The 21,177-nt window shown below is 40.6% G+C and overlaps 1 protein-coding gene across 1 annotated transcript in view; it reads right to left on the reverse strand.

The window, feature by feature from the left end:
* Positions 1-6,616: 6,616 nt before the first annotated feature.
* olfml2a (olfactomedin-like 2A) overlaps positions 6,617-21,177 on the reverse strand; it is a 35,782-nt gene continuing 21,221 nt past the window's right edge. The window contains exons 6-8 of the mRNA XM_061766344.1: positions 18,102-18,401; positions 16,812-16,997; positions 6,617-10,175 (exon numbers count right to left, since the gene is read on the reverse strand). Coding sequence (XP_061622328.1) covers positions 9,571-10,175; positions 16,812-16,997; positions 18,102-18,401 — 1,091 coding nt within the window. The 3' untranslated portion in view covers positions 6,617-9,570. The remainder of the gene's footprint in view (positions 10,176-16,811; positions 16,998-18,101; positions 18,402-21,177) is intronic.

A 21,177-nucleotide genomic window follows, 5' to 3' on the forward strand; every position in this document is an offset into this window, starting at 1 on the left:
GAAATTTTGTTGTTCATGTTTTGGTATCCTATTGGATTCAGTGGTAGCCAAGGGTTTGAATCGCTTTTTATTTAATTTTCTTGAAACCATTATAAGATTGTGATCAGACAATCCAGTGAGCATATTGTATGGCTTCAAGATCCTTTCTGGCCTATTAGTAAAGGCTAGATCAATCTGAGTTCGGGTGGAGTTTGTAATTCTCGTAGGGCCATTAATAACCTGAGTCATATCCATATCATCCATAACCCTTTTCAATTTTTTCCTAACTTTGTTAACTTCCCAATTAACATTTAGGTCACCCATTATTATCACCTCTTTTGCAAGATTGAGTTGTTTCAGTAACATTTCCAGCTTTTCATAGAAAGCGGCATTTGATGAGGGAGGCCTATAAATAACTACAAGAATAAAAGACATTTGCTGTGACAAAGAAACAGTTAGTCCAAGAAATTCTAATCCATTCTCATCTGTAACATGTATTTCATTACAATTAAAAGTGTCCTTGGCATAAATCATAACACCTCCTCCCTTAGAACCCTGTCTGTCGTTTCTAAACATTTTATAACCAGGTACAGATAGTATTGCTGAGGGCGAAGATTCATAAGGCCATGTCTCAGATAGGCAGAGGAAGTCAATATTTGAGTCAGTGAGAAGGTGATTGACCTGATCACTTTTCGTTAAAATGCTTCGTATATTTAAGTGTGCACAAAGAATGCCTTTTGGTTTACGTGTTGAGTCCCATATTAATTTAGAGTTATTAACGGTTTGGAACGCCCTCCATTTCCGGTGCTTTAGTATTGCGGGGTTTGGCAGCCCCCTGTTTCTTTTATTGGCAATGTTTGCATATAGCTTTACGCTGCCAGCTTCCGCATCAGCCGTCGGTGGTGGTGGTGGTGGAGGCCCAGCCGTCGGTGGTGGTGGTAGAGGCCCAGCCGTCGGTGGTGGTGGAGGCCCAGCCGTCGGTGGTGGTGGTGGTGGAGGCCCAGCCGTCGGTGGTGGTGGTGGAGGCCCAGCCGTCGGTGGTGGTGGTGGAGGCCCAGCCGTCAGTGGTGGTGGTGGAGGCCCAGCCGTCAGTGGTGGTGGTGGAAGCCCAGCCGTCGGTGGTGGTGGAGGCCCATCCATCAGAGGTGGAGGCCTTGCCTGTGGGCGGCTGGGCTTAGTCTTCGACGGAGCCGGCAGATTCAGTCACTTCGTTCTTCGTGCGCCGCCGACGTGGAGCTCCCTCCGCCGCGGTGTGACCAACTAGCTGGCGGCACGTTAGCTCGGCGGCTAGCGAGGTTAGCCGAGTAGAAAGAGGAGGACGCGTTTCACATCGGCGGGCTTCGCTGCCTCGCCAAAAGGTCCGCCGCGCCGGCCGGTTCCCTCACACCTGGGCGATGGGTTGTGCTCTTCGAAGAGGAAACCGACACTTCGAGTTCATCCAGACAGAAGCGCTGCAAGTTCCCGCGCGCAGGCTCAAACTCCCAAAATTTGTCAAAATTTGACCTTTATCGTTTATCTTCTTGACTGTTCTGAAAAATAGAGGTGCTAGTATTGGCCAGAAATATTTAATGAATTCAACGGGGATGGTCCGGGCCAGGTGCTCATCACGATTTAATATTTTTTTAATGCGTTGTGTAATTCTGTGCTGGTTAAAGGAACATGACGGCTGTCTTGAATTTGTGTATTTAATTGAGAAATGTTTAGATCCCTAATAAAAGTTTCAATTTCTTTTTGGTCTGGGTTGTTCGAAGATGCATATAAGCTGCTATAATAATTATAAAAAACAGAATTTATTTCTAGCGGTGACTGTGTACAGTTGCCGTTTGAATCTTGAATGGCTGTAATTAATGACTTTATTGCACTGAAGTTGTTTCGCAAGGAATTTTCCTGATTTATTATTGTACTCAAAGTTAGTGTATCTTAACTATTGTTGCCTTTTGAAGTTGGTTTCTAAGCATATCTGTCAGATTTATTGCATATTCTTCTGTGAGGTGTTTAATTTTTTTCCTCAATTCCATTTTCAAATTTTTGTTCTTGTTTTTTCTTATACGAAGAGTATGCTATGATTCGACCTCTCAATACAGCTTTCCCAGTTTTCCACAGCAGAGATGGGGATATGGTTGGGGAGTCGTTGAATTTCAAAAACTCATCCCATTCCTTCCTCACTAAAGAATCAAAATCCGTGTCCTTCAATAGGGACGTGTTGAAGCATTATGTTGGTGGGGGTCCCAAACTTGACTCAACTTTTAGATTGAGAGAAATTGGTGCATGGTCGCTGATGATGATTGGATGTATTTTGGGGGTAATTCTTTGAGCTGCCGAATTTTTTAAAGAAAAAAATATATTCTTGAGAAAGTATGGTGAACTGAAAATAAAAATGTGTATTCTCTTTTTGTATGGGTTTTCAGCCTCCATATGTCCACAAGACCAAAATTGTCAATATACTGCTCTAGTATATTGGGGCATTGTGGCTGATTGCTATTTTTGAGATTTGAGCGATCTATTAAGGGATTTAGCATAAGGTTATAATCACCTCCCATGATAATTGTAGAACTGGCTGACAAGTTTAACAAGTGTGAAAAGAGCATGTGAAAAAAGGCTGGATCCTATTTACTAGGAGCGTATACATAGACAATTGTGTAAAGCTTGTTAAATATTGTAGCCTGTATAATTATGTATCAGCCTTCTGGATCTGCTACTGTACTATTTATCGTAAAATGTAGTCTTTTATGGACTAATATTGAGACTCCTCTTTGTCTACAGTTATAAAAGGCCGAGATAGCCTGAGTGAAATTACAGTCAATGAGGCATTATTCTTCTGACTCAGTAAGGTGTGTTTCTTGTAATAGGAGGAGGTCTGTTTTAAGTTTAATGACATAATCCATAATCTTCATTCTCGTTGCCTGCGATCGAATGCCATTGACATTCCGTGACACAAAAGTTAAGTGTGACATATAATGCGTGCGTGTATCATAATTTTAAATAGATTTGGTACTATGCATTCTTTGTTGTTGTTTTTTTGACAGTTTTCGGGAGATTTTTTGGTATTATGTTGACAAATGTTATTTAGAGAGGGTGATAGAGATGCTATATTTAAGTACAGCTAAGCCAGGGTAAATAGAAGGGTAACGAACAAACACTGAACATAGAAAACAAACTGACAAGGGGATAATGTGGTGTATGTGTGTGGTGGTTATTTTTTAGTGCGCAAGAAGTGTTTGAGCGACTTCTGTGTTTAGTGTGTGTGGAAACAAGCAGAGCAAAAAAGCAGACAGATAGGAGTGAGAATTCATGCTGGTGGCATGCGTGATTCCTTTTTTTTTGTCTAAGCAAAAGTGGAAAGAATGAAACAAAATACAATACACTTTTGACAATTCATAATGACAACAGATCAAAATAAGTACTTATCTAGAAGACCCAGGGCGTGATGTTGGCATCACGAAACAGTTGGCCGTCGACATATAGATTGTCGACAACTAACCACACTCGTTTCGCTTTCTCACGGTAATTATTCATCAACGGGTACAAGATTTTACGCCTCTCATTGATTTCATTGGGGAACTGATCGTTCATTCCAAACGAAGTCCCTTTGAGCTCCCGACCTTTTGATTTTACAAACCCTTTTTGCTGAAAGTGTTCAAACTTTGCAATGATAGGACGTGGTGGGTTTCGTGGACGAGGGCCTCCCAATCGGTGGACACGGTGAAAGGTAATCTTGTCGACTGTATCTTGCTGTATTTTGACAGCATTCATTAACTTTTTAATCTGCACCTCAGGGTCTTCCGGTCTTTTCTGGAATGCCGGAGAAAATGAGATTGTCACGCATGCTTCGTGATTGAAGGTCCAGTGTAGTTTCTTTCATGAGTTTATATTCCTGTCTAAGAGTTTGTAGTTCTCCTTGACCTGTTGTTGTGTGAACTCCAAGCTCTGTCTGAGTTCGGCAATCTCTTGGCGAAGCAAGTCAAGTGTAATTGACAATTTCTTGTCGATTGAGAGGAGGACACTCGTCTGTGTCTCTGTCGAATCAAGTAAATCCTCAGTTGAGGTGGAAGAATCAGCTTTTTTCCTCTTCAGCGGCAGTTTGACACGAGGGCTCAGATCCTAAATGACAGACGTGTTGGCGTTGACGTAGCTGCGCGGACCGCAAGTGGCTCTTTACAAGTTACCGCTGCTAGCGAAGCTGGCGAAGGTAAAGAGAAAAGAACGAAGCAACCATCCGCCATTGAAAAAGGAAAACGAAATTTTGTCTTGTAATAGCTGCTTTTCCAAGTCTATGCAACGGGCGCCGCCATGTTTTTCGTCTTCGGAAATCACACAATCTTTCGCGTTGTCACAGCATGCTCGCTTTCCCCTCCGCGTGTGCATCAGCGACAATATATAAAACATGAGTGAATACTTCCACTTTTTTGTATAGTAAATTTTTGCTTTCCGGCTATGCAGTGAATTTGGTCTCCAATTCTGCCACTGACATCACTCCAAGACATGGCGGCATATTGATTTTGGCTATGAAAAAGGGGTGTTCCCAGGGCATTTAGTTATTAACCTAAACTGATAGATATTGATTGATAGATTTTTTATTGAACATATGAATGTGACAGAAGACATTATAATGGAAAGTAAAAGAAAAGTTTTAAAAGAAAAGAAGAACATCGATAAAGTCATTGTTTTAAAAAAAGGTTCAAAAGTGAGGAGGAAGAAGTAAAAAACCTCTCTCTTCCTACCACTTGTTTTCAAAATACACTACAATGCTCACCTGCCTTGACTCACGTTTGAATTTTAAGTGACATCCCATTCTTAATCTATCGGGTTTAATATGACAGTAATAATATGTTTCGGCTTTCGGTCAAGAATTTTCCTTGCCAAAAGTATTCGCTCAACTGCCTTGACTCACATATGAATTTAAGTGACATGGCATTCCTAATCCATCGGGTTTGATATGATTTCAGTTGAACCTCTGCAAGTATAACATCTTAAACTCTTTTGGAAAGGCTTTCCACAAGGTTTAGGAGTGTGTTTATGGGAATTTATGACCATTTTTCCAGAAGTGCATTTGTGAGGTTACACACTGATGATGGATGAGAAGGCCTGGCTCCCAGTCTCCGCTCTAATTTATCCAAAAGTGTTCTCCAGAGTTGAGGTTAGGATTGTGCAGGCTAGTCAAGTTCATCCACATCAAACTCTCTCATCCATGTCTTTATGAACTTTGGTTTGTGCACTGATGCAGTCATGTTGGAACAGAAACGGGCCAGCTCCAAACTGTTCCCGCAAAGTTGGAAAGTCCAAAATATTAGCCCCTGAGCTCCAGTGAAAGGAACCCTGAATGCTTCAGCATACCAAGAGATTTTGGACAGTCAAACAGTTTGGTGATCACCCCTTCCTGTTCTAAAATGTCTGTGCACCAGTACACAAAGCAAGGTCCATAAAGACATGGGTGAGAGATTTTGGTTGGATGAACTTGACTGGCCTGCACAGAGTCCTGCCCACAACCTGACAGAACACATTTGGGTTGATTTCAAGTGGACAGTGAACCAAGTCTTCTCGTCAAACATCAATGTGTGAACTCACAAATATGCTCCTGTAAGAAGGGGCAAAAATTCCCATAAACTCACTCCTAAACCTTGTTGAAAGCCTTCCCATAAGAGTTGAAGCTGTTACAGCTGCAAAGGGTAGCCCAACATTATATTACACCATATGGATTAAGAATGGGATATTAATTATTAGACTAAAATCATGTGAGTCAAGGCAGGTGAGTGAATACTTTTGGCAATATATAGTGTATTTTGACTTATGTCATGTTCATATAATAATAGGCAATTCATACAGCCAGTTTCATTTTTGTATTTATTAAAAAGTTAATAAAAAGAATACATTAGTGAAATAAGGACCCCATGGTATAGGTCTTTTAATGTAGTGCCTAAGCAAGGTGTGACGGCTTTTGCTTCAAAGTAGCTAGTTACATAAGAATAAATGGCTTTAGTTCCTGCCGCTGTGAGGACATGATGGCGCATGATAATGAACAAGAGGCCTTGTTGATGTGAGCAAGATCAAGTGGAATTGTGTTAAGCAACAGGAGAGCTTTTGTTTTTAAGTGAGCTGGGCCCAAGGTCATGTGAATTGTCAGTGTTCATTATTACAGCCAGCTTGGACATCATTGTTCCATGACAACAACGTGTCAACATTTTGTGACAGAGTTCTGATGGGACACACACACACAGTGTTACACTCTTCGTTTAAATTCGTTCCTCACAGTAATGGAAAGATGATTTCATTAAATGTGTAAAAACACTGAGATCTTTAAATAGAATAAATGAAGAGCACATGCTTGAAGTCACCACACCCTCCTCATTCAGCTCTTGGCTTATTCTAATGCGTCCCTCCTGAGGTTGCATGAAATAGAAATGGATTTTGGGATTTTAAAATCTTCTGCCAAGAAATCATGCAGCCGTGCTCCTTGCAGTGCAGTTTAGAATAGAGATCAAGCCGAGCACAGAGACTGAATCAGAGAGCTCATGTGCGCTCAGTTATTTGGAAATCAGAAGATCTGACTCATAGGTCATTATCTCCTCAATAGGATGTGGGCGAGGCACTCAGCATTTACTGGTTCATGGTAGATTGATTTGTTAATTTCACAACACACTTTTTGTCACAGAATTTTTATTCATGGAAACAGGTTCATGACATGTATTAATGAAGGCATCATGTTGCAAACTTTTACTGTAATTAGTCATGAGTAAACCTGTATCAACATAATGAAATATTACTGAAATAACACCATACAATGCTGTTAGAATTAGTCTGATAGCCTTAAAGGTCCAATGTGTATAATTCAGGATCTATCCTAGTGGAATATGATGTGCTTCATATACACAACTCGTCATCTATTGCTTTTCAGATTACATCTAAAAGTAATTTGAACTCTGAAGAAGCAACAGGTGAAACAGAACGGGAACAAAGTACTTGTATAATAAAGCTGCTCGATGTTCAGTCAATATGTAAATCTATACAGCAGATGAAGACAAAAGGGGACATTGAAAAAAACTCAGAAAGCTTCTTTTTTTCCTGATCCTGCAGGCCATGTTACATGGTACAAGCCAGTAGAATGTGGAGAAGGGCACAGAGTAACTTGTTAGATAGCAGTACTGTCCATCATGAACAATGGTTACTTGAAGGTTATTGGTGCTTTATAAGACAAGAGAAGACAACTTATGTCTGTATAATGCAATGATATAATGCTATCAGCAAAGCTGGAAAAACTTCTACAGTATACTAAATGTTCCACAGAAATGAGAATAACAGTTGATAGTAATAATCATATGAAATCAGATACTAGAAAAGCACAATAACAAATCCCCACTCTTAGAAATGTGTACATGCTCATTTTTGTTTTTGTTAATTTTATATCCAACACATGCCTCTAACCACATCAAATGTTAAAACACAGAAAGCATCGTGGAGCGGAATTACTGTATAATAAATGCAACAGAATTATGAACAAAGTAATGGTAATCGGATGGACTTAAAGATAAAAGTCAATTGTTAAGTTTTGCAAGCATTTCTCAGCTGTAGAAGTAATATGAAAGCAAAAATAATCTTATTGATTGAGTTAAATGGCAGGGATCGAAGCAAGCAGCTTTGGCTTTGTGAAATGTTGGCGGTCCATTCAAAGGAAGCTTAGAAACACAGCTGCAACTTCAGAACATTGCTACATACTCGAGCGGCTAGTTGGCCAGACAAACAGCAGACAGAAATTGAATTCCTCTAAATAGATTCTGGCTACACCTCTTCTCTAAATTGACCTGAATGGACCTTACAGTATTATGCTGACCCAGCTGTTGACTTTCACTTTTTGATTGGTACTGTTTAAAAACAAATCTCTGATTGAAAATGTTTTTTAACTGACTACAACCAAAAGCTAAGACTATACAGTATCATGGAGTCTGAAAACATTCCAAATCTGAAAGTGTCTACAATTGGAACATTTAAGACATCTTTTCTGTTTTATATAATAACGCATGCATGTCAAGTATTCAAGAATGGTGGACAACAGAGCAGTTGTATTATTTGTGCTTATTATGCTTCTCCAGCACAATTGAGTCACATTGTCAAATTTTACACCCATACATATGCTAAGTGTAAGAAAGAAAGAATGAAAGAAAGAAAGAAACAAACAAAGAACAACACCTTGGTGCACATGCAGGTTTCTGTAACAAATAACAGCATCAAATTTTGCACTGGCATGCATATTACAAGGGTTTCAGGTGTTTTTGCAGGTCTGTTTGATTATTTTGAGAACATTATTATCTCTACATGAAAAGCAAATATATATTTACATTTTTTTGGTATGTAACCATATGATTAGACTGGCATTGTACATCTTAAAATTGATTTGGCTCAAATTCATGGAAAAGTTTCATGTTTGTTTTCTCAGTGCATGCTTAGCATCTGGTAAGTATTTTGGCAAAATATACATGAAGCACAGCTGTTTTTATAGAGCTAAAACTGTAAATGAAAGCTTTGAGTTAATTATTTTAGCTGTGGGTAGTTCTGCATCTTCACTTCTCACTCTCCACCCTGCGCTGTAGAGGTTTAGAGGGAGTTGAAACTATGAAAATGATATTTATGCTATAAAATGCAAGTCTGGAATTCCCTTTAAGTGGCTCATGTCACAAATTCAATAGAGACATAGGCAAATGTGTTGACACCCTTCTAATAAAGAAACAAACACCTACAATTGTTATTGAATTAATCTGAAACTGATGGGACTGGAACTTGCCAAACTGCATGTAGACAAGCCACAAGGTTTCTAAAATGTCTTTCAGAAAGATTAAACAAAACTGGAGCTTTTTGGCCAGTCACAATGTCTATTTTTACATGCACAAAAAACTATACCAACTGTGAAACATGGATGAGACTGTTGAATCCCGCCTCCAGTCTTGTATCGGCGTGGGCTACAATGAATCAAAACTATCAAAGCAATCTGGAGCGAAATGATCCTCCCAGTGTCAGGAAACTTGGTCTTAGGCACAGGCCATGGATCCTCAAACAGGATAAACACCCAAAACACACAGGTGAAAACACTCAAAAATGGAGAAGGCACCCTTTCAACCTCAAACATCTCATTGATAATTTTGGAAATTGATTGATTGCCTTGATTGCCTGAAAAGCCATGATGGTTGACTGTTCAATAGCAATGGCTAATTTGCACTAGTTAACTAATTTTTCCAATTTCAAGTTATGTCAGTGACCATTATAGGTTTTTCTTTCTTTCACGGAAGGGTCCCAAAAATGTTGCCAATGTGTGTATTTGTTTTTTCACACTACCTGTCCTTTAGCTACACAAATAGTTAGCCAGCCTGCTGACATTTCTTGAATGAACATATAATATATCTACATCAGCTCTACCTGTTGACCTTCAACTCAACCTGTAAGATTATGTACATAGTTTCTGTCCAGTCCACAGTGAGGTCAGCTGTTTGAATAACATGCATTGATACTGGAGGTAAATGGTACATCCGTGGTCTTCTTAGGACAAAGAAACGTCTGGTCTATAACAGCAGGAATGCTGTGAGTTTACTGTATTTGTGTCTGCTCTCACTGGTCAACAAAGTTTAGCTGATATGTGACCTGATGGCCATTGTCCCAGGCATACAAAACCTTCTCCTTGGGGTTATAATCAATTTGCGTGGTGAATGAGTACTCATTGGTAAAGATCAGACGTGGGATGGCCTCTGTGTTGGTGTGGGTGTCATAAGCATAGCGCACCTCCCCTTCCTTCTGGTTGTACACATTGACAGCATACAAGACACCACAGATGATGAAACAATTGCCATAAGAGTTCCTCTTGAGACCTGTTCGCCACGTGGTTTCCTTTTTCAAGGACAGGTCCGCAGGATCAAGTTTACTAATGACGATGACTTCCTGTTGATTGTAGTCATAGTCCATGGAAGGATAGATCACCCACAATCCACTTTCATCCACTGCAAAGTCAATATCAGAGTGACCTCTCCATTTCCATGGGGTGGTGTCCTCGTAAACTACATCGTGCAAGAGTGTCCAGGCAGCCACGTATCGCATCTTCAGGTCATATTTTATAATGTTCTTTGTGAAGGCTCTATTGTAGTAGAAGGCTCCATTATAAACCACGTGACCTGTGCCAATCCAATTGTAAGGAAGTTTGAAAAGGTTGCTCCAGCGGCCTACAGCATGGAAAATGTTGCATTAGTTTCTTATTACAGTTTACAGTTTGTTACAAAAACAATGCAAATTTACAGCATAATGCTTAAGCTGTAAATTATTGGTACATCAAACAAACCAGATTCAGGGTGCTTTCACAAGAATGTTTTTTTAATTTTATGGTCCATCCTTGATTTCTTTTCACCAAAATCGAACCAAAATGTATCATAACAAACCATGTGAGATCTCTGTATACAGTATTCTTATTGGTCATCAGCAGGTGGACAAGAATAGGCTTGGTGTTATAGTACTACAAATCTACATGAAGTAAAATTGGCTTTTGGTGATGACTGTAATAATTTCCTGACAGGCTACAGTAAGCCAGCAATTATTCACGAAAAGTGGTGCTACTATCAGATGACATGTTAACTGGATACACCAAACGTGTTTTCCATATTACACACTTATAGTGGTCAATAGTTTGACAGTTAGAAAAACAACTTTTTGTCCATTCGTGGATTACAACTAAATTCTTTGGGAATTGTTGTACAGTAGATTTGATTTGGATTACAATGTTCTCACCACATCAAACAAGCCAAAGAGAAAAAGTGACAGGTTTTATTAAAACTAGGTAACTGTTACTGTGAAACCCCCTTTAGGTTCATCCATTGGTAATGAGGACTAATATTTTGAACAGGGCTGTGATCTATTGGGCCCAGGTCCAATTTCTGTGATTTAAGAAAATTTGGGAATAAATCAGTGAAAATATCAGAGCATATCATTCTCTAGACATATTCAGGACATGTACACAAATTGATGCAATTGCGGGTACTCTACACTGTACAGTTTATGCTGTGTTCACACTGTATAGAATTTGGAGAGCTTAATTTAAAGTCAACTTGTTCAGGAAGTTTAAGACCCCTCTTCTGTGTTATATTAATAAATATGGTCCACTGTTGTGTAGATGATGATGTTATCTTCGCGGTGCCAATGACAATGTTTGTACAATACCAGACTGTGTACAGACACTGGCATCATGTGACACTGCCAACGTTTATTTAATAATTCACTTCTGAACCAACATATTGTGTACCTCTGGTCTCATTTTCAAATCAGATCCTATCAGTCCTCAATCTTTTAACCTCAGGAAGTCTGATATAGATTTGATAATATAAAAAGACCAAAAGGGGGGAAAAAAACCCACTGTTCTTGAACACCCCAACCACCCACATCACACTGCTAATCCCTTCCTACTGGGCCTTGTTCAAAGGGAAGGCCAGAGCACATGTCAAAGAATAGCAGGCATCACCGCCACTCACCAAGATAGCTAGTCATCCGCACACAGCTGTGAGCTCACCTCACTGCAGGATGCTTTGAATGGAAGTGAATTTAGAAAGCCCATTGTCCAAACACATCTACATCAACAAGCCAAATCCTATGAAGACAGATCATCGTAACTTTTTTAAAGAGTGTAATCCAATTCCTCGGTTGATGTGCGTGTAGAAGGAGTTGATTTTCCCACCCTCTAAAGCAATGAAACCACCAAGACCCAAATTCCTCATATCCAAGCAGTTTCACAGAGTGCTTGCACAGAGTGAGTTTTATTCCATTAACCACCACATCCAATCAAAATCTATTGTTATGGTTTTAACTGGACAGCCAATGTGACTGTTGTACTTCAAAACAACTGCACAGTTTTGTAATATGGAGTACAAGATGTCTGTTAGTACAGTGCCTGGTGAAATACGTAAGCAGTCTTGGTAACTGGCATGTACATATTGTTTTAGCACTTGTCTTACCATTAATGCAGTAAATGATCTGAAAAATTAAAAGAACCACACGTTTTGTTTGTATTAACCAAGTAAACCCTCAGTGAATAGTACCAATTTGGATCTGAAGGTACTATATGTATTTTCACCTCATCCAAAATTCCTGTTTATTGCTTTTAGCTTGTTTGGATGATTGTATCAACTGTTTTTTTTGCCCAGGTTTAAGGGACTGGGTGGAGGTGAAATGTTAAAATTATGAATTAAATGAAGTTCCAGAACTTTATGCAGTATCCATCAATTTACTGCACCACTTATCCTCACTAGGGTCGCGGGCATGCTGGAGGCTATCCCAGCTGACTGAGTGCGAGGTGGGGGACTCTGAACTGGTCGCCAGCCAATCACAGGGCACATATAAACAACCATTTGCATTCACATTAAAAACAATAATATTTCATGTTCAATAAACTAAATCCTCTTCTCATGGGCTCACTACCTGTGAGAGGGGCCAAGGGGGCCAGGTGTAGAGTGAGCTCGACGGTGGCCGAAGGAGGGGATCTCAGCGGTATGATCCTTCAGAAGCTGGCTCTAGGGATTTGGAATTTCACCTCTCTGTCTTAGAAGGAGTTTAATCTGGTGTGAAATGTCGACTAGATATAGTCAGGATCACTATGACACATGGCTTTGGCTCCAGAACCATTCCTCTTGAGAGAGAGATATTTGAATCATTGAAAAACGGACAAACCTTGTTCGCTTCAGGTGGGAGGAGACTGGTAGAAACTCAGGGTTTCTTATCGGAAACATGCCAGCAAGCAGGTTATGTTCACAGAGCCTGTTACCATGATAACCTTCTCTTACCTGTCTTTCTGGAAGACTCCCCAGGCCCGGCAGACACAAACGTATTGAGGGTCTGCTGAGTCCCTTGTCAGAAGGAGTATCAGCTCACACCTCTGACAGAACGTTTACCAAGTCCCACAGGAGCTATGGGACATTGTAGTGGGCCATGTTCTGTGCCTCCATTGTTGAGGCAGCCAAACGGAGCTGTGGCTCAGTGGTCAGTGCCAGTCAGCTTATGTATAAGGCAGACCAAGTGCAATATGGCTTTGTGGTCGCTAAGACAAAAACCTGGGCAGAGAGGAGTTCGGTGGAAGGATGGGGTACTGCTTACCTCGACTGAGACATTGTGGGTCAGTGGGGAGAATACTCCTCAATTCCACTGACACGTCTTCCAATGAGGAAGCAGTCTGGGGACTTGGGGCGGGCTCTCCTATCTCTGGGGTTGAGGTCGCCGACGTGTTTTAAAAATCTCCTAGGTGGAAGGGCCCAGCAGTTGGAGGAGATCTGCATGGAGTTTCTAAAGGCTCTTGATCAGGGGTGTCCAAACTATGGCCCGGGGGCAATTTGCAACTGCCATTTGTTTTTTTAGTGACACATGGGACAGACTAAAATTAATATTTGACAGGGCCTGTGTCATTTGCCTGCACTGTTCATTTTATACTGGGTGGCAAGGTAGGAGAAGAGCAGATGTTCGTTTTTGTCTGTGACTTCCTGGTTTTCAACCAATCACACATAATTTGGTAAGCCGCGACATCAAGGTCAGATTTGTACAGATTGCTCTTGTTTTGGCTCCGAATGTGGGGAAGTGATTCTGCTGCTGCTCAGTGCAGGGATGGATCTATTCTAGTGGAAGACAGGGCTGCCGCCCCTATATACTGTATATATATGTATATGTATGATTTAACGGATATCGGAAGTAACAGACCGTCTGGACAGTAGATGGATGTGTCCAAAAATTGCTTCCAGTTGTCACTTAAAAGTCCCATTTTTTGGCTACTTAGACCTCCATAGAGTGACTCTCGGGCTTAGTGTAAAAGTGTCAATTTAATTTAAAAAACACCTTGATTTTGTCATATGAGTGTCCAGAAAAGGCCCCTCTGACAGCTACTTGTGTTTGACCTAGTTTTGTATCCACTTTGTCCATATTTAGCAGAGACCATCCTCTGGTTGGTTGCCTTCGTGCAGAAGACCCACTTGTGAGAGCACACGTTTGTTATGTTGACAGCGTTGGGTCGAGAGCAGAGAGGTAGGTGGAGATTTTTGGAAGTGACGTAGGTAAGCTCGAGAAATTCAAATGACCTGATTTACGAATGTCCTGATTTCAGCCCTCTCGGCAGAAAAACGTCTGGAACTCAGGAATGCTTGGACGATCTTAATTCATATTTCACATGTTTACTGAGGCACTATAGAGCCAATACTACATCCCAAATACTAGAAAAAGTTGGTTTGGTAAAATATGGGACCTTTATACTGCCACTTAACAAAGTCTGTTAGTTCAAGAATTGGCCGTTGTTGTATACTGGGGCTGTGGCACAATAATGTTAAATGTGACGACATTTCCAGGCAATGCACTGACGTGGCGGCCATAATGGCAGGAGTTCTGTCTATTGCAGCATGGCTTGGAGTGGCGGTTTTTCACTTTAAAAGATGTCTCTGGAGCCGTACTGCAGTCTGGAACATGCTACTTTTGGTACAGTAACAGTTTTTTTGTCAAGATCTATGGCATCTAATCTTGATGTATTTGGAAATATGACCCACACTAATTCCTCATGACTCATAAAAGCGACCAGCCTCGACTCGCCACTACTAATTGTCACTACCAAGCACCCCAGCCTCGTGAGTTTGGATAAAATTTCAAACTTTTCAGACATTTTCAAGCTTTTACATTAATTTACAATAACTTTTAGCAATAACATTTTAGACAATGAAAAAGGTTCAAAACAATTATTTTGTACGGTACAGTAATATGGGTGCATTAGGCCACAAAAAAAGTATTACAATATAATGGCTGTGTCCTCTTTCTGTATGTGGCCATTGACAAAAAAAAATTAACACAGAAAAAGTTTGGACACCCTCTCCTCTAGAGTTGCTGTCTTGGTTGACATGCCTCTGCAACATCGTGTGGGAATCGGGGTCTCTGGATTGGCAGGCCGTGATGGTGGTCCCTGAGTTCACTGAGTTCACCTCAGCACAAACTTGATTTAAAAAAACATGTTCTACTTACTGTCTACACTTAGTGGAAAGGTAGGAGAAGAGATGTTCAGTTTGTCTCTCACTTCCTTGTTTTTAACCAACACACCAGTTGGTAAGACAAGGTCTTTCACTGCAGCCCCCCACCACTCACTTCAACCAAACGACAACTGTCATCCATACACCCTGTGCCTGTACCTTACAAAAACACTAAACTGTATATTATCCTGAACTTATACATTGTATTACTATATTTAGATACTATAAATATTGGGCAGCCGTGGCCCAATGGTTAAGATCATCGCCTGCCACCGTGGGGGACCTAGGTTCAAAACCCCGACGGGACCATCCGCCAACATCCTCCGGACTCACGGCTGTGCTGTCCTTGAGCAAGACACCGATACCCCGAAATGCTCCCCGGGCGCTTCAGCTGCCCCCTGCTCCAGTGTGTTCCACTAACATGTGTATGTGTTCACTGTGATGGGTTAAATGCAGAGAACAAATTTCGTGTGCGTGCATGCATGCATGTTCATGACAATAAAAGCTGATGATGATAAATGTCCATTCATTCATCCATTTTCAACACCGCTTGTCAAGGTTAGGGTCACGTGCGCTGGAGCCTATCCCAACTGACTTCGGGCGAAAGGCAGATTACACCCTGAACTGGTCACCAGTCAGTCGCAGGGCACATATAGACATGGACAACCAGTCGCACTCACATTCGTATGGTCACTGAGTGGGAACTGAACCCACGCTGCCCGCACCAAAGTCAGGCGAGTGTACCACTACACCATTAGTGACTTACTATAAATGTAATATTGTCAATTAATACAAAAAGATTAGGAGATAACACTGCCGCGCCGGCACGGTTACCAACTGGTGAGCACAGTTCTGGGGACCGGGGTTCAAATCCCGGCCCCACCTGTGTGGAGTTTGCATGTTCTTCCTGTGCCTGCGTGGGTTTTCTCCGGGCACTCCGGTTTCCTCCCACATCGCAAAAACATGCATGGAAGGTTAATTGGAAACTCTAAATTGCCCGTAGTTATGAATGTGAGCGCGAATGATAGTTTGTTTCTATGTGCCCTGTTATTGGCTGGCGACCGGTTCAGGGTGTACCCCACCTCTCGCCCAAAGTCAACTGGGATAGGCGCCAGCAGCCCGCATCCCTAGTGAGGATAAGCGGTGAAGAAAAAGGATGGATGGATGACACTGCCAAAGTTTTTTGTAACTGTTTGCCTCGGGATCCCTCCGGAAGAGCTGGATGAAGTGGCTGGGGAGAGGGAAGTCTGGGCGTCCCTGCTGAAGCTACTGCCCCCGCGACCTGACCTCGGATAAGCGGTAGAAAATGGATGGATGGATGGATGGATGGATGTAATGTTTGCTGAGTAGTTGAAAAAATAAATGTCACTTACATCAATGTCATACAAAAATATGAATAATATCTATCCATACACCCAGCAAGCCAGCCAGCCATCTTCTAAACCGATTGGCCTCATTCGGATCCCAGGTGAGCTGGAGAAAATTTCAGCTGACTTTAGGCAACAGGGCACATAGGGTTCAATTCCGGCTTCAACCCCACATTACAATAACGTGCATCTTAATTGCTGATACTGTAGGTGTAAATATGAATGCACATGATAATGGCCTGCGATTGCCACCACTCGAGGGTGTACTCTGCCTCTCACCCAATTACAGCTGGGATAGGTTCCAGCTCACCCACGACCTTAATGAGGACAAGCAGTATTGGAAAAGGATGGATGGCTCGTCTTTCAGATGGTCTGACCCAGTAATAATTGTTTAGTCATCACACCTGCATTCATGTTCTTCATGCATAGACATTGTGATAAAATTGCTGAACAAGCACACCTTGTATAAAGTTCTCCAGGTTGCGGAACTCCACCAGATTGTTTCCATAGTAATAGTTTGTGACATAGATCTTCGAGTCTTTGGCCAGTGGATCCTTCATCCAGGCTCCTTCATTGCGGCCATAACTGTGTTGCTTCTCTGGCTGCTCGATTGATGCGAGAGTCCCTTCGCAGTGAAGGATTTTCCCTGTGGAGAACATTCAGCTTTGATTTCCTTCTGAACTCATTTAACAATTGTTTTTTTGCATCCAGATATGGAGAACCAACCAAAACTTCCTCTTCAGTTACATATACTGTATATTTCTCCCAGTAAAAGGGCACTGTGATATATATATATATTCCTAATAATCATTTAATGATGATAGATTTACAGCAACAGCCTTCTTGACTTTTCTAAATCAGCTGTCAAAACACAAAACACAATGCATTTCACAAGATATTTAATTATCATAATGCGAATCTGTTTTATTTTTTTAAATTTTGACTTTTTTTGACAATTACATCCTCTGTGTTCTATTGGGAGAAGTAGCCTAACAACCAATTAAAATAAGATGAGAGGAACATTAAAAATACACAGTAAATATCAGTTTGTTATGGAGAGCCATTACTTCACAAATGTTCAAGTACTGTGTGTCTCCTTCAAAATATCAAAACATTAAAATAAACATGCACCACAGCTGTGAAAACATATTGAAGAGAGGTTTCTATGTTAAAATGTAAGTTGCTGGGAAAATTTATTTTTTGGTTGACATAAAATTTGGTTTTGTTATTTTAATTATCTTTATGTAATGACATAAATACCACAGACTTTTTGCAGATTTCTTTACAACCTCTATTTCTTGTTTTTGATATGCAATAATGATAATTTTAACACTGGATTCGGAATCCAAAATCAGTAGCCAGACACTCTCTCACTATGTTTTTTGATCAAGCTTATAGTCAGGGCTGACACTGACATGTCCTGGATCATTCATAGCTGCTAGGGGATCTTCTATGATGCACCAAAAGCCCTTCTCTCTTACTCTCTTTCTACCTAATTACATTCTTATGCTATGTACTGTATGTCACTCGCCTCTTTCTGGTTATCTTCTTATAGCAGGTGGTCCTACTTCTAGTTCACCGCTACAACATTCATACAGTCTCTTTTCCTTTCTTTACAGAACTAGAACTGCACTGCATCAGACCCGTTTCTGTCTTGGTACCAATTAAGCTACCTGAGAGGGTCAAAATATATTCGATTCAGCAAAAGGTAATACAATTTTTGTTGATCGGTGTATATTCAAAATGTAACCTGCTCTGTGGAGAGTGGGTCGACTGTTGTTGTTGCTGTTGTCAAGCAGTAGCACAATAGTGGGAGCCGGCCTCTCTGCAGCTGCTGTACTTTGGCTGGTGACAATCGTAGTGGTTGGTGCAATGGTAGTGGTTGGTGCAGCAGTCCTAGTGGTGGGAGGCGTAATACTAGTCGGAAATGAAGTGGGTGCGGTAGACTGTGCAACTGTAGCCTCCATGGTTTCAAGCACCATTTCAGCTCCGCCATCCTCAGACTGGGTTTCGGTGACATGATGACGTGGGTATGTTTTGGCTGGGTTGTCTGAAAAAGAGTAAAAACATTGATTAGTCAACTTTAGTGACATAATAGCATATGAACAAGTACAAATTACAATAGCAAGAACAAATATGTAACCCTTTTGAAATTTCATGGTTTTCTGAATAACTTTTGTCATGCAAAAGATCTTCATTAAGGGTACTGACAAATATAATGAGTCTAAAAAACATTGATTAAAAAAATATATATATTTAATGTCTTTATTGAAAACAATCCAAAAAAACTCATACTCAAAGTATGTGAACAATTAGAATTAAAGGAGGTATGAGGCCTTAATGATCCATATTTCACTAATTGGTTGATTTTCTGTATTTTGTTTTGCTCAAGAAAATGAAACTGGCAGTCATTTCCTATAATATCAGTCCATTTTGGGGCAACTGGTAAATAACTAATTGAAAATTTTCATCGCCAAAATTGACACGTCCCCCATGTCTTGGTGTAATGCCAGTGGCAGAAGTGGAGACTGAATTCACTGCATAGCTGGTGTGGAAAAAGGAATATACTATACTATTAAGTGGCAGTATTTAACCATATATTTACCTACATTGTCATAGATGTTGGGTGGAATCCCCTCACCTCCAAAATCACAACTTTTCAGGAAATAAAAAATAATGACAGCTTGCTTGAGTTTCCAAACACTGCTTTGTTCAAGTTGGTATTACACTTCTATTGCTGTCATATATCGTTGCCCTCCTATATGAACAACAGCTATCTCACATGAACAGCTAGCACCCCAAAATTATATTGAATCACTAATTTAATATGCGGAAAAATCGCTAATTTATTAGGTTGTCATCGACTAAAATGATACTAACACGGCGGTGAATGACACACATCCTTAAACCTTTTCTCTAGTTAGTGTCAATGGAGAGGGAAACGCTTAAACGTCCATAAAAATAAAAAATACTGGGCCGATAGTTCTGATATTTACAAAGGTGTAAGTGGGCATAAATAAAGATGTCTACATAAATTGTGCTGATAATTGATTGCAGTTTTGGGACATTAAGTGACATTAAGCTTTGGGCTGGGAGATCCTCTCAGGTGTCCGCCGTTATGACAGATGTTTTTTTTCTTTATTATGGTTTACATTAAGGTAGCTAGAGACCGATTCAGCTAATGCAGTGCTTATCAATTGTTTTCTGTTACGACTCCCGCATTAAGAAGGAAAAAACTTGCGACTACCCCCCCCCACCCCCCACCCCCCATCCGCATCCCCCACAAGTACACCTCTGTATAAAATTGTATATAGAGGATAATATAATCTAATCCTTATAAACATTGAAGAAAGTACAAGAGAAGACATATAGACTGCCATCTACTGCAGTGGATGTGCAATTACACTTTATTCTAGTACGACAAATAATGTTCTTCAGGGTCTCACACGCGGGGGGCGTGTGAGACCCTGAAGAACATTATTTGCCAGGGGGGCTGGCATCGCAACACTATTTGAGAAGCACTGAGCTAATGTGAAGGCGTGACAAGGTCCCCAGACAGCAAAACTATTCTTTACTCTTCATGTTGTACTCAGTCATCAACCTCACAACCTAGTGCAATAGTATTCTGGGTGACAATATTTTCTCTGTCCCTTAGGTGTAGGATATCCGCCTGCTTGTATGCAGAACACAGTCAACAGTAACTCAAGCTTTATCCCACTGATCCCATTTTATTGGTACGAGAGAATGTCGAGAAAAAAACCCTCTTGATCTTTACTCTTGTAAAAAACGTCTTTAAATTGTCATCATCTTGCATGACTAACTCCGTTTTAGTCTGTTCGTATTCCGTTTGTCTTCACCACACCATCATCACTGAGTGAATGGATGAAAAGAGTTGCGTAATCATGATGGAAATACTCAATGTAAATGCTCTTTATGCCTTTGTGCTGGAACAGTTTTGCTGGGCAACAGGGGAGTTTGAAATAATCCCTCTGCTTATTTTTTATTTTTGTATTATTATTCTGCTGTTTATTGAAAATGCAGCCGGACTGAAAAGGGTTTTAGGGGACAGACAGAGGGATAAGAGTGGACAAGGGGACTAGGGGTGAGAACCACAGAAGAACAATAGTGAGACAGTCTAGATATTTGAACTCAAGTAACATTTGTAGATATGGGGGTTGGGGGGGGCAACCCACTGAGGACATGCAATAACTAACCAAGAGAACAAGATAAGAGAGGACAGAAAAGGGCAGGAGAGGATGTGGGAAAATGAGCAAGACAGTGCTATTGACAAGTGATGTGGTGGGATTCTTTTTTTTGTTGTTGTCTAAACACCTGTAAGAACCTGTGAGTTGATATGTTAGTATAACCTGTGTTGTTGTTAGTGATCCCAGCACAAGTAATGAAATGTATTATATAAATGTGCTTCTCCATCTCATACGGTTCCTTTATAGCGCACTAGAGAGGGAGGGAGAGATTGGGAACATTGGCCCTGGAAAAACTGTCCCCAGCTGGATTTTGACCGATGCTGATCCCATTCGTGAGCGGCTATAATTTGTGGTGCTGATATAAATAGCACCACAAATTACAGCCTTTATTGCGTCTGAAATAAATAAACACCTCTCTCAAACCCATTCAAACAAACTGAGGATTATGATCCTCATGAAGGGTGTATTGATTACCGGAATGTTGGATTAATATATTCTTACATAATACTGATATAATCCATGTTTACTAATGCAAATGTTTTATTTTATTGTAATTCTTTCTTTATATAATATAAAGTGTAATTCATCTTTTTTTTTTTTTTTTTTACACATTCCAATTTA

The sequence above is a fragment of the Phyllopteryx taeniolatus genome, chromosome 3 (assembly GCF_024500385.1).
Source record: "Phyllopteryx taeniolatus isolate TA_2022b chromosome 3, UOR_Ptae_1.2, whole genome shotgun sequence".
NCBI lineage: Eukaryota > Metazoa > Chordata > Actinopteri > Syngnathiformes > Syngnathidae > Phyllopteryx > Phyllopteryx taeniolatus.